This window comes from Lagenorhynchus albirostris, chromosome 6, assembly GCF_949774975.1.
Source record: "Lagenorhynchus albirostris chromosome 6, mLagAlb1.1, whole genome shotgun sequence".
Classification (NCBI taxonomy): domain Eukaryota; kingdom Metazoa; phylum Chordata; class Mammalia; order Artiodactyla; family Delphinidae; genus Lagenorhynchus; species Lagenorhynchus albirostris.
This window is the reverse complement of record NC_083100.1, coordinates 43,664,270-43,677,733: the sequence shown is the minus strand read 5'-3', so window position 1 is coordinate 43,677,733 and position 13,464 is coordinate 43,664,270. Positions and strand designations below refer to the sequence as shown.

Here is a 13,464-nt window from a genome sequence, read left to right as displayed (position 1 = left end):
ATTATTTTATACAGCTGCATGATACTGCCTTGTGTGGATATACCATGATTCATTTAACTAGTCCCCTGTTGATGGATACTTGAGTTGTTTCTAGTCTTTTGCCGTTATAAGTAATACCACAGTAAATAACATCATACATATCATATTTTGTTGATTCTGAGGTGTATTTTTCCACATTTTAACATCTTTCAAGTTGAGGTATAACTTAAAATTTATGACTTGCCATTGTTTAATTGGCAGTTATATTTCATGTATATGTAGGTGCTTCTGTGGGAGAGATTCCCAGCAGAGGGATCCCTAGGTCCAGGGAAAATGCATTTATAGTTCTGATAGACAAAATGCATTTTAATCTCCTTAATCTCCCTGTAGCCTTAAGCATTTGTCTTAAATGGCCATTTTGTTTTTCATTTTATCCTAAATTATACTGATCCATGAAGGGTGTCATGGAATACAGTCCTCCTTGATTTTTTTCCTTTTTCATTATGTGGTACTCATTAATACTTATTGAGTACTTTCTGTGTGAGGCATTCTTAGGTAGTGTGCAATAATTTTAAAATGTGTAATATAACTGTGTCTGCCTATTTTTCCCCAACGTTAACTTAGAAATGATAAAAAGTCTCTTTTTCACTATTTTAATGTTCATTATGAAGTCATTTCTGGTGGCAGGGCTCCAGGGTTATATGTTTTGGTGGAAGCTTATAGATTGAGGTGCCTTTAGAAAAAATTGGTTACCTTCTCAAGTTTTTCTCTCTCCCCCATTCCCCTCAGATCAAAATGTGGAGAAAGAGATGAATTATCCCCGAAGAGAATTAAAGTGGAGGTATGATTATGTATTGTATTTTCTTATGCTAATACTGTTTGCTTACTAGTTCAAACTAAAAAAAAAGAATGGTCCCATCAACTAGTGAGAAAATGTGAATTGTAGAATCTTAAAAATTATATAGAATTTGGTTGCTTTGAAGTATCTATAGTAATTTGAACTAAGATACTCAGAAAGTTCTTAGAAGGAAACAACAATGAATGATAAGCTTGATGTCCAGTCAGTTTATCAAAGGTTGATTTGTAAATAGATGTTTCTTACAGATTTAAAACTCTTTACTGGTTAAACTATTCCTTTTATAATTTTTTATTTACATCATTAGTCATCTTATCAAATAGACTGAGAGGAGCTAAGGTTTAATTTCTTTATATTAAATATCTGAGAGAAGTTGACAATTTAGTAGCTGCAAGTTATGGGGACTTTACTGTAATTAAAAGCCTCTTTTAGGGGATCATGGTTGAGGCAGTCCTGATTTCAGACCTGCGAGTCGTAAGGTGAGTTGAGCAAGAAAAATGTGTTTTTCTTAGGGCTCTCAGAACTGGTTTCAGAATGACTGCTCCTTAATTTGGATTGAATACTTTTTTAAAGGCCAGTCTGCAACAGAGCAGAAATTTGAAGTCAGGAAACTCCTTCCTTTTTTTCTTGTGCAGGGGATAGCGGTCGGTGCTCTTAGCCATTCATTATTTAATTTCAAGTTAAAGAAAACAAGCTATGTTTAACTACCCTAAATTTCCATCATCAAATTATTCTTACTAGTAATTTGTTAGTAGCATCTGTTTGTATGTAATAATCTTTCATTTATACCAAAGCCAGAGTTAATCTTTTAAAAACATAAATCCCTTTTCTTGCTTCAGTCTTTCCAGTGGCTTTCTACTGTGCCTAGAATAAAATCTACGCTTTTTCCTGAGGCATCTAAGACCCTGCATGATCTGACTCTGGCTTGCATCTAACCCCATCTGCTACCACACTTCCCCATTCTTACTGTGTCCCAGCTCCACTGACCGACTTTCTGTTCCTGGAACACGTCAAACTCATTTGTGCCTCAGCCCTCTCTGTTTGTTCCTCCGCTGTAGATCTTTCTGTAGATCTTCACATGGCTTCAGCTCATAGCAGAGAGTTTTCTCTGACTTCCCTGCTTCCCTTTCTAAAGAGGCACTGTTACCCCAACATCACATTAAGGCTCTTTGTCCTGGCTTGTTTTGTTTTCATAGCACTTACCAGTTTCTGAAACTATTATGTATTTATTTTCAATTTATTATTGGTCTGCCCCATTAGATGACAATAGAGCTCTTATCTGTCTATCTACTACTTTTACTTAGTTTATAATAGTGCCTTGCACTTAATAGAACTTAATAAAATCTGTTAGGTGAAATGATGAATGGCCATGGGTAAACATCTTTGACTTCTGAAAGCTTTAGCCCCAAGCAGTGGTTCTCAAAGAAGAGAAAAATGTCCAAAACGAGCACCTTTTTAAAAATTGTGCTTATATTTGTAATCTTTCTCACTGTTAGCTCTGGAATAATGTTTAAGATGGGTTAGCCTCAGATACCACTCAGAAAATTTATTGAAATGATCTAAGGCCATTGAAAGAGCTAACTAGTGAAATAGTTTTCTCCTGTTGCATCTCAAGATAATAAGTAAGAGAGTATCCCTGTGGATTTAGCTGTTAGTGACTCTACCACTGAAAGGGAAATTGGATAAACAAAGAAACTGCTAGAAGGCATTGTGCCATTGGAGGATTTAGAGGAAAGAAGGTACAAAACCTACACAATGTCCAGTAAAGGCAGGCAGCTACTAGGTTAGAAATTACGTTCGCCTCTCTTTCTCACCATTGGCTCTCTATGTCATCATGACTCAAGCCCTGGTTTGTCTAGCTTCAGAGGTCACTAGTGAACATTGAAGTTTGAAATCATGAATCTCATGGACTCTTGGAGCTATAGTGTTTTCTTGTTAGGCTGTGTTGATAAGTCTTTCTGACCCTCTCAATGGCCCTGATCTGAAATGTAAACAAGTTGTTTCTTGTATCCAGTTACAGTGTTGTGAGTTTCTTTTTAGGAGCTCACAATGTTAGGTTATAGCATTAGATGTGACCCTTCTAGTCCTTTATATTCCACTAGAGATAACTGAATTATAGTTCTATATGATTAGTTTGTTACTTTAATAGACATCACAAAGCCATTTGAACAGTTGCAGATTTAGAATTAAGATAATCAGTGTTTTCTTTTTCTGTGAATAACAATTCTAACCTTTCCTAAATAGACAAGTGACTAATCAACCCCAGGTGTCTGTAAATGTTCTTATACTAAACTCTTGATTTTGTTTCCCAGGAATGAATAGCGGACTTTAGCTTTGAATTTAGGACAGTAGTTTACTTTTGTTGGTTTGTTTTAATTTTGTCTTGTTTTTGCTTAGTTTTTTAAAAAGTTTGTGTTTTGCAGAGCATCAATATCTGCAAAATGTGTGTGTTATACATGTGTGTATACCTACACATGTATATAGTGTATTGTGTAATCCTTTGCAAAATACACAATATTGGCATAAATGCTGTCTAAATTCCCTTGTGGTATACTCTAAGTCAAATTCGAGATACTGGAGCTGTTCATTTGGTTGTGGAAGCTGATACTGAGGTAGTTAGTATGGGTCGTATAGGGTTACTACTCCCCTAAGAAGATTTTTCACCAAGCGTTAGTGCTTTATTTATGTCTACCTTCTGTGTGTCTACTGGGGAGGAGGAGAATTTCTGGCATGAGGAGAGATTAGAGGAGGCTTTATTGAGGAGATACCATCTGAGCTGGGTTTTAAAAGAAGGATAGGATTTCAGAAGGTAGGGATGTGGGGTGGAGGGCGGAGGGGAGTTGCAAAGAAAGACTAGCATGGGCAAAGACACAGAGGTAAGAAAATACGCTGTGTGTTTAGAGAACAATGAGACCAGTTTGTCCAGAATATGTGGCTGACACAAAAGACAGTCATAAGTAAAACTACAAAGATTTTAGAATTCTTTGAACATACTGTTTGTCTTATTTGATTGTTTTGTGATTCTTAGCTTATTAACTCTCTATTAAGAAAAAGTAATATAAAAATAAACTTAACCCATTGTAAAGCAGTATAAGATTCCTAATTACTAGGCTCAAATTAATGAGTCCTTTTTTCTCTTCCTTTTCATCTTTATTTTTCCAAAATCCTTGACAGCAACCAATGAGCATACATGCCAAGTTGCTAAGTTTTTTCAATCTTAAACAGATCATTTTTAAGATCAGAGAACAAAAAGAAATGTTATGTCCAGTAGATGAAATAGAAATAACTCAAAAGAGATGTGTAAAGGAAAGAGAAACGTTTTCTTGTATGCCATTTTCAGTGCATGAGTATACACTAAAAAATTAGTGCTTTGTTCAAGCTCAGTAGTTGTTTACTTATTGCTAAATGATGTATTTTCCTGATGTTTGTGAAGGGTTGGGTGGAATGAAATTTTAAAATCCTTGTCATATTTTTCTCTTCTTATTATATAGTAGGTTGTTCCTGCCCTAAGGATAGTTAACTATTTATTTGACTGTCATTGTTGTCGTTGTTTAATATCAGTATATATGTTGTGAAGTACTCAGGATAATCTCTTGTCCTTGAATAGTGCTCCTTCCTACAGGGCATGTAAGACATTAAAAGACATAGAGATTTTGAACTTTATAGTTCCTAGAATATATGAGATAGTCACAGAGGAAATAGCCTGCTAGCTTTGGGAGGCCTTATTAGGGTAGCCTGTCATTTGGAATGCCGCCTCTAAGGAAAGCCTCTTTAGCCCTATATGTCAGTACGTGAGGTTTGGGAATATCCTACTGAGGCTAGATGAATAGCTTGTCCACCTGGAATACAAACTTCTGTGTGAATCTGCTTTCAGCTAAACTGCAAATGGATTATGCTTATTCTTTTCTTTTTGATCAGAGGCCTCAAATCCAGCTCTGGGTCAGTTGTAGAAATAACTTTTTTTTTTTGAAATAACTGTTTTTATTGAACCTGTTGTATGCCTGTCCATGCTAGGCATTTGAAATTATCACAGACCTTGTCTACTCTATATGGAGGCTTTATGATTTCCATTTACAGCCAAGGAGAGACTCAGAAAGGGCTTGGCAACCTGCCCAACTTTCTACATTGCAGTGGCAGAGCCAGGGCTTCAAATCTAGGTCTGACTTCTAAACTTCAAAGCAATACCACTCTCCTGGGTGCTCATGAGCATTCACAGAGCATCTTAGGTGTGAAAAACGCTCCAGATTATACCTTTCCTCCTGCTAGTATGGTAAGAAGGGCAAAGTGTGCACAGGATTGGTAGTCTTTGAAGAAGGGGGAAAGAATCACAGTTATTTTCTAATGCAAGGAAGTTTAACAATTATACTGTGTTTTTTTTTTTGTTTTTTTTTTTTTTGCGGTACGCGGGGCCTCTCACTGTTGTGGCCTCTCCCGTTGCAGAGCACAGGCTCCGGACGCACAGGCTCAGCGGCCATGGCTCACGGGCCCAGCCGCTCCGTGGCATGTGGGATCTTCCCGGACCGGGGCATGAACCCGTGTCCCCTGCATTGGCAGGCGGACTCTCAACCACTGCGCCACCGGGGAAGCCCAACGATTATACATTTTGAGTAGAAAATTTAACAATATAAGTGACAAAATGTATTTAAATATAAGATATCACCATTTGACATACTTATTTTTTACAATGAAGCAAAACAGTTTGTTGGGAAGATAAACAGTAAATCAAGAAAAATTAGTTTGACTTATTTATACTCTACCTGTGACAGAACATATTTAAGATGGTTTGACTACTAAAGGAGATGAAAAATCAAGAGCCAAAGTCCCTGGCTCTCTTGTCTTCCTCTCAGTTTTTTTAAAATTAGTTATAAGTGGATTCAGTTGATATTTTTTCTTTTTCATCAAGAACATCTCCTATGAATAAACCCTGTCATTGCCTCCAGTATAATAAGTATTAGAAGAGAGGAAGGGTGTGTAAAACAACCAGTCTCAGCCCTGGCGATGGTAGCTGACTAAATGGACGGTTACTGTTCATTTCTCGTCTGTCAGTTTTCTTCGTTCACTGAAATTGCTGGAGACTAGGTAAAGAGATGAGAGGTGACAACATTCTTCATCCTGTGTGGGCTGGGAGTGCAAAGCAATCAGAGATAACTGGATGAAAGAAATGAAGTTTGTTAATAGAGACCAGAAAGTCAGAGAATCGGGGCTTGAAAAAGAAAGACTTAGAGGAAACATCTGCTAGCAGTTCCAGTGGGTTGAGGGTGGCAGAGTGAGGAAGGGGGAGGGAAGAGGGTCAGAATACCCACCTACGCTGTTACTAAGCTTGTTGAAAAGAAAGCTGGTCTAATTTGATGTAGACTCTTCCCCTCTGGATCAGAAAAACAGAAGCATTACAATCTGCTATTCATATAGAAAGTGTGAGTAGAGAAAGGGAAAATGCACGTGTGAGGCCGAGAACATCTGTTGGAACAAGTTGTTTTAAAGATAGCTAAGCAGTGGTTTTAAAGCAACTTGATAGTGTTTGGTGGAAAGGATGAGGAGGAATGGGGGTGGAGACCAATGCGATGAGAGTAATTAATTAGGTCATGAACAGCATCCCACCCTATATCTTTTATTTTCTCAGTGCTTAGACTCAGAGTCTCGTAAGGGAACACTGTGATTAATGGCAGCAGCCAAGAATATGACAAGAAGATAAATTGCTCATAGCATGGTACAGCTGGTTCCTGGGAAAAAAGCTTCAGAGACATATCAAAAGAGTCCTGTAGCAAACATAATGTGAAAGAGACCATTTTCTTGGGAATGTTCTCACTTTTATTTCTAAGTCATATATTTTGGGGTACAAACCTACTTTATATGTCATGAAGTGATAGCTACTTAGTCCAGTAGTCTTCCCATCCACGATGAACTGTCAAAGATTGAGAGAAAATCGGAATAGTAATGTTCCCAGTTGCAGAGAGACCACTGATCTGTGTTATTTGTTGTTATTTATTTCTTATTGCATGCTTGTATTTCTCTTTATTAATGATGGAGCAGTGTCCATTTTCTAAAAACTTTCGCATGTAGAGCTTGAAGTTCCCCCTTCCGGCTTTTCAATATTCTCATGGTTAATAATCCTAATAATGGTGCCGCCATATATTTGTATAGCAGTGTATACTTTTTCAAGCTTTATTATTTGCATTACTTTATTTTATCCCCACAAATCTCCGTTGGGCAGTTAAGCTATGTTTTAATCTCCATTTAAAAACTGGGAACACTGGAAATAATGAGGTTAACTTTCTTGCCTGAGATTACACTTCTGGTTCCTAACATGAGAAGATTAGATCACTCCTTTCTCCTTCTGCAAGCTCCATCAAAGATAAGATTGAGATATTCGAGCTCCTGGGGGTTCTGGCCTGGGCTCACTCCACTCAGGGCCTGATGGGCTGGAACTCTCCAGCCCTGACCTTACCCCAGGTTCCAGAATCAGTGCATCTGCCTACCAGAGGTCTCACCAGCAGCAGATCAGACTCAATATGTCCCCAACGAAATTCATCAACTTTCTGCTCTCTCCTCAAACCTCCTGGTCTTGAGTTTCTGATTCTAGTGAATGTTATCACCAAACTCCCAGTTGCCTAAGCCATATCTCAGGAATTCATGTGTTTCTCTGTTGCATCTGCCATTGTGTGGGACTAGGCCACTAGTCTCTGTCTTCACTACAGCCCTCTAACCACCATCCTGGACCCCCCTCCCCCAGTACATTATCCCCATCTCATTCTGATTGGGTTTTCTAATGCAGATCTGATTAGTCTTTTCCCTAGACCTTCAAGGGCTTCTGTTTGCATTTAGGATAAAATTTTAAATTCTTAACATGACTTACAAGGCCTCATAGAATTTGGCCCTGGGTTTCCAGCTTCTCAGACCACTCCCTCTTAGTGTATTCCCTGTGTTACCTATATTACCGTATTAAGTATTTTCCAGTTTCTCAAGGGTATCTTGTTCTTTTTGCCTCTAGGCCTTTATATAAAGCTGTTCTCTTTCCCTAGAGATCTCTTTTCTTTCAAGTCTCAGCCAAGACATCATGCCCTCTGGGAAGCCTTCCCTGACACAGTGACTCCCCTGTGCTCTGGATCTCTTTGTCCATTTCCCTTTCTACACTGTATTTGTCAGGAAGGCAGGAGTCATTGTATCCCCATCACTGAGTTCAGAGGATAGAACCTGTTAGGCAAACAAGATTGAGTGAATAAACAAGTGTTTCTAGATTTCCATTGTTTTTTCACTAAAATAGTTCCCCACCAATATAGTCAATATTCTCTTGGTGGTTTTAGTGTTAAATGCCTAGCTCATTCTCTAAGATATCTATACTATGTAAATATTTCTAAAATTTACCTTATTCCCCCTGTATCACAGAGATATAGTAATATCACAGCATGCTATTGTTTTACTCTGATTAAATCTGTTGGCTTTTTGGGTTAACTTAATAAGTATCTGTAACAAACATTTATTGGGTTAATTTCTGCATGCCACGCATTGTGCTGAGTGTTTTTCAAGAATTTTTTGCTTCTTTAAAATTGTTGTGAAGTTAGCTGGGTACTGTGGTTATCTGCATTTTAAAAAATTTTCTTAAAGAATTTTTTTTTATTTATTTAAAAATAATTTTTTATACAGTTTTTAAAGGTTGCTTTCCATTTAGAGTTATTATAAAATATTGGCTATATCCCCGTGTTTTATAATACATCCTTGAGTCTGTCTTATACCTGAGAGTTTGTACCTTTACTCCCCACCCCTATATTATGCCCCCACCAACTGGTAACCACTAATTTGTTCTCTATATCTATGAATCTGCTTCTTTTTTGTTATATTCACTAGTTTGTTATATTTTCTTAGATTCCACATATAAGTGATACACAGTATTTGTCTTTCTCTGTCTGACTTACTTAGCATAATGCTCTCCACATCCATCCATGTTGCTGCAAATGGCAAAATTTCATTCTTTTTTATGGCTGAGTAATATTCCATTGTATATATATACCACATCTTCTTTATCCATTCATCTGTTGGTAGACACTTAGGTTGCTTCTATATCTTGGCAATTGTAAATAATGCTGCTATGAACATTGGGGTGCATGTATCTTTTTGAATTAGTGTTTTTGTTTCTTTCGAATGTATAAGCAGGAGTGGAAGTGCTGGGTCATATGATAGTTCTATACTACAAAGCTGCAGTAATCAAAACAGTATGGTATTGGCACAAAAATAGACACACAGATCAATGGAATAGGATAGAGAGCCCAGAAATAAACCCACACAGTTATGGCCAATTAATTTACGAGAAAGGAGGCAAGACTATACAGTGGAGAAAGACAGTCTCTTCAGTAAGTGGTGCTGGGAAAACTGGACAACTACATGTAAAAGAATGAAATCAGAACATTTTCTAACACCATATACAACAATAAGCTCAAAATGGATTAAAGACCTAAATGTAAGACCGGATACTATAAAATTCCTAGAAGGAAACACAGGCAGAACACTCCTTGACATAAATCACAGCAATATTTTTTTGGATCTGTCTTCTAAAGTAAAGGAAATAAAAGAAATGCCTCTACTTACTGTTGTGAGTCTCATAAAGGTGGCAACTCAGGGATTTTGTGATTTTAGCATAGGCTTTGAAGCTAATCTCTGTAGCTGTAAAATGAGGGAAACCCAGGGTTGTTTGTGTGAGGATTAAATGAGACAATATAAGTAAATTACAGAACATAGTCAGGAATTGGTTCATTGTAGGCACCTGAAAAATGATAGCTCCTCTTACTGATGTTGTTTTCCAAATCTCCTACTAGCTTACCTCACTGAACTTCAGAACTTAAATTAAAGGAGAGTTTGTTAAAGATAAAGCTGGATTTTTAGGCCTAAATAAATTCTTAGGAGAAAAATGGAATGACTAAGAAAAGTGAACTTTTCATTTAGATTTCAAGTATATATACTTGTATAAAATTTATTCTAGCTCAGTTAATGATTATATTCTATACATTCCTCTAAGCCCAGGGTCCTTGGTCTTGTAGGGGCCTAGAAAGGTGGCTATTTTTAATAATTTAAAAAGGCTGATTGTATAACCCACCATGGAGCTACATAAGACTATTTCAAGATGTTAAATTTATTTGTTCTTGATTCTAATTATTTTATTTCATGTCTTTGGATTTTAAAAAATGGGAAATTAATTATTACCTAGGAAATGAACTTTGGTAGATGAAGTATTTGAAAACATGAGATTTGCAGTGGAGAAATAATTTTTTGAAAAGACCCCAATGGGGAATATCTTTGAACCAGTGTTTCATATTTCAAATAAGGTACATATTTTGTTATTATTACAACTTTTTCTGCTCTGTTATTATATAACAACTTCAGTTTTTCATTATTCACCCTTTGCTACAAATATACAGCTTTATCAAACAAGGAGAGAAACGTTTTGGAAGTTAATGACAATGTCTTTGAGGGTTCCTTGAGTAGTTTTCAGTAAAGTTAGTAAAACCATGCTGTCATGATGTTTGTAGTTATAAATTTCATGTGGAGCACTAAACAGGCCAAAAAAAACCTTGATAAAATTAGTAAACGTATTTGCGTGTGTGTGTGTGTGTGTGTGTGTGTGTGTGTGTATGGTATAAAACGGAAATAATTTAAGTTGCAGTGTTGTGCAGGAGTACAGTGCCCCAAGTACACTCTACTTAATATAAGAATATACTTAGGGGCTTCGCTGGTGGCGCAGTGGTTGAGAGTCCGCCTGCTAATGCAGGGGACATGGGTTCATGCCCCGGTCCAGGAAGATCCCACATGCCGTGGAGCGGCTGCGCCCATGAGCCATGGCCGCTGAGGCTGCGCATCTGGAGCCTGTGCTCCGCAGCGGGACAGGCCACGGCAGTGAGAGGCCTGTGTACCGTAAAAAAAAAAAAAAAAAAAAAAGGATATACTTATGTTTAATATAAGAATGTACTATTTAATATAAGAATACATATAAATAAGAATATATAAGAATACACACTGATACTCAGCAGTTATTGTATGCTAAAGGCAATATCTCATTTACTTTATCTCACAACAACCCTAATAGATAGGTTCTCTTATCCTTATTATTCATATGAAGGAACTAAAGTTCAGAAAGGTTAAGTTACTCATCCAGTGTCATGTAGCTAGTAAGTGGTGGTGGAATCGGAACACAAGTGCAGGTCTTTCTAATTCCAAAGCCCTATCACCTGTCCTTTGAACTGGTAAAGGAGAAATCACAAGTCAGCATGGAAGAATTCTGCAGAAATTCAGGTTGGGAATTTACTTTGGATTTTTACCACATTACATATAACAAAATAAATTCCAGATGGGATAGAGAGTTAAATTTTAAAAACAAAAGAAGCAATAAAATAAAGCTTTAGAAAACTAGAGGGTAGATTTGAGTACTTCTCAAATCTCTAAAGGAGAATGTCTTTTTGAATAGTATAGTAATAGAAGAAGTCACAAAGTAAAATATAAGTAATATACAACTATAGTATACAAAATTAAAACTTTTTTTTTTTTTGCGGTATGCGGGCCTCTCACTGTTGTGGCCTCTCCTGTCGCGGAGCAACAGGCTCCGGATGCGCAGGCTCAGCGGCCATGGCTCACGGGCCCAGCCGCTCCAAGGCATGTGGGATCTTCCCAGACCTGGGCACGAACCCGCGTCCCCTGCATCGGCAGGCGGACTCTCAACCACTGCGCCACCAGGGAAGTCCTAAAAAATTTTTTGATTATCAAAACAAAAGTATAAATTGGCTACAATTAAGAAAACAACACCCAGTACTGGCAAGGAAAACTGTCATATATTGCTTATGATACAATAAAGCAATAAAGGCCCTTGAGTAACATATGTAAAGGACATAAAAATATTCATCCCTTTGTACTAATTCTACTTCTGGGAACCTATTGTATTAGATCATCTAAACTATGGAAAATGCTGTCTCCATGAAAATATTTTTGCAGTGTTTTTCATAAAACCAAAAATAAGGCAAATAATCTAAATGTCCAATATGAAGATAGTGATTAAACTGTCAAACCACCAGATGAAATGTTATATAATCATTATTATCAATGATCATAAAATCTATGTTCCAGCGTAAAACACTGTGGATGTATAAACTTTTAATCTTTTTCATTTATGTTTTTATTGAGGTTACAACTGTAGAAATAAGGTAATTGTACCTTGAGAGACTGAAATCAAGTATTGTACATTAAAATCTTAATCATGATTATTCAGGTAATAGGATTAAGGTGGATTTCTTTACTTCATTTTCTGAGTTTTTGATAATATGGTTATTTTAAAGTAAAAAGGACATATTCTTTGACCCACAGGATGGGTTTCCAGATTTCCAGGACTCTGTGCAGACACTCTTCCAGCAGGCTAAAGCTAAGAGTGAGGAACTCGCTGCTCTTAGTTCACAGGTAACGTCAACCACCAGTTACTATTTCATAACAGCATCTGTAGGTTAAAAAATAAATGGCTGCTTCGACTAGCTTCAGTTTTAAATTCACTTTCATCCAAAGACTGAATTTATTTCTGGTTGTTTTTACAATGTCACCTGATCCACAGCTGTATCCGTGAGATAGCAGTATCAGCTAGGTTTAGTTTGCTTTGTGAGCAGAACCTGACATCTGCTACTTATTTATTCTTTGAAGTTTTGTAGGAATTAATACAGATTCTCTACTTAAGAAAGAAGCAACTTGATACCAGGAAAACAGCCATGTTGATTATGTGTGTAATACAACTCTGAGATAAAATAGTTCTAGTTCTCAATAATATATTAATAGTCAACATTGTAACTATTGTTGAATCATTTCAATTCATGTATAATGCAAAATTAATTAATATGTAGCTTCAGATGCTTTTGCTGCTAAGTTATTTAATCGTGTACACAGAAATTAACATTTTAAAAAGTCATTTTTGCCTTTTAGAAAGTACTGTAAGTTTTATTCCTGTTGATCTTCTCACTAGTGACTGCTTTTGGTCAGATTTAGTAGTGCCAAGTTTTGTGTTTTCATGTTAAGAGGATGAAAAATACATTTCCCCCTCAGAAATCTTATTGAAATTTTATTAATTAATTAGTTACAAATTTAAATGAATTGAAGTTATGGTTCCTTTTGATCTCGTTTATTTATTTATTTTTAACATCTGTATTGGAGTATAATTGCTTTACAATGGTGTGTTAGTTTCTGCTTTATAACAAAGTGAATCAGCTATATGTATACATATATCCCCATATCTCCTCCCTCTTGCGTCTCCCTCCAACCCTCCCTATCCCAACCGTCTAGGTGGTCACAAAGCACCGAGCTGAACTCCCTGTGCTATGCGGCTGCTTCCCACTAGCTATCGGTTTTACATTTGGTAGTGTATATATGTCTGTGCCACTCTCTCACTTTGTCCCAGCTTACCCTTCCCCCTCCCCATAGCCTCAAGTCCATTCTCTACGTCTGCGTCTTTATTCCTGTCCTGCCCCTAGGTTCTTCAAAACCTTTTTTTTTTTTTTAGATTCCATATATATGTGTTAGCATACGGTATTTGTTTTTCTCTTTCTGACTTCACTCTGTATGACAGACTCTAGGTCCATCCACCTCACTACAAATAACTCAATTTCGTTTCTTTT

General features: G+C 36.8%; 1 protein-coding gene and 1 long non-coding RNA gene across 7 annotated transcripts in view; one reads left to right on the top strand and one right to left on the bottom strand.

The window, feature by feature from the left end:
- LOC132522215 (uncharacterized) overlaps positions 1–13,464 on the bottom strand; it is a 116,479-nt gene that overhangs the window by 19,549 nt on the left and 83,466 nt on the right. For both annotated transcript variants that reach the window (XR_009541116.1, XR_009541117.1), the window contains exon 2: positions 9,416–9,490. This is a non-coding gene — a long non-coding RNA (uncharacterized LOC132522215). The remainder of the gene's footprint in view (positions 1–9,415; positions 9,491–13,464) is intronic.
- The window catches only part of NAB1 (NGFI-A binding protein 1), a 44,775-nt gene that overhangs the window by 23,850 nt on the left and 7,461 nt on the right, over positions 1–13,464 (top strand). For all 5 annotated transcript variants that reach the window (XM_060152431.1, XM_060152430.1, XM_060152432.1 and 2 more), the window contains 2 exons: positions 769–820; positions 12,176–12,265. In XM_060152431.1, the coding sequence (XP_060008414.1) occupies positions 769–820; positions 12,176–12,265 (142 nt within the window). The remainder of the gene's footprint in view (positions 1–768; positions 821–12,175; positions 12,266–13,464) is intronic.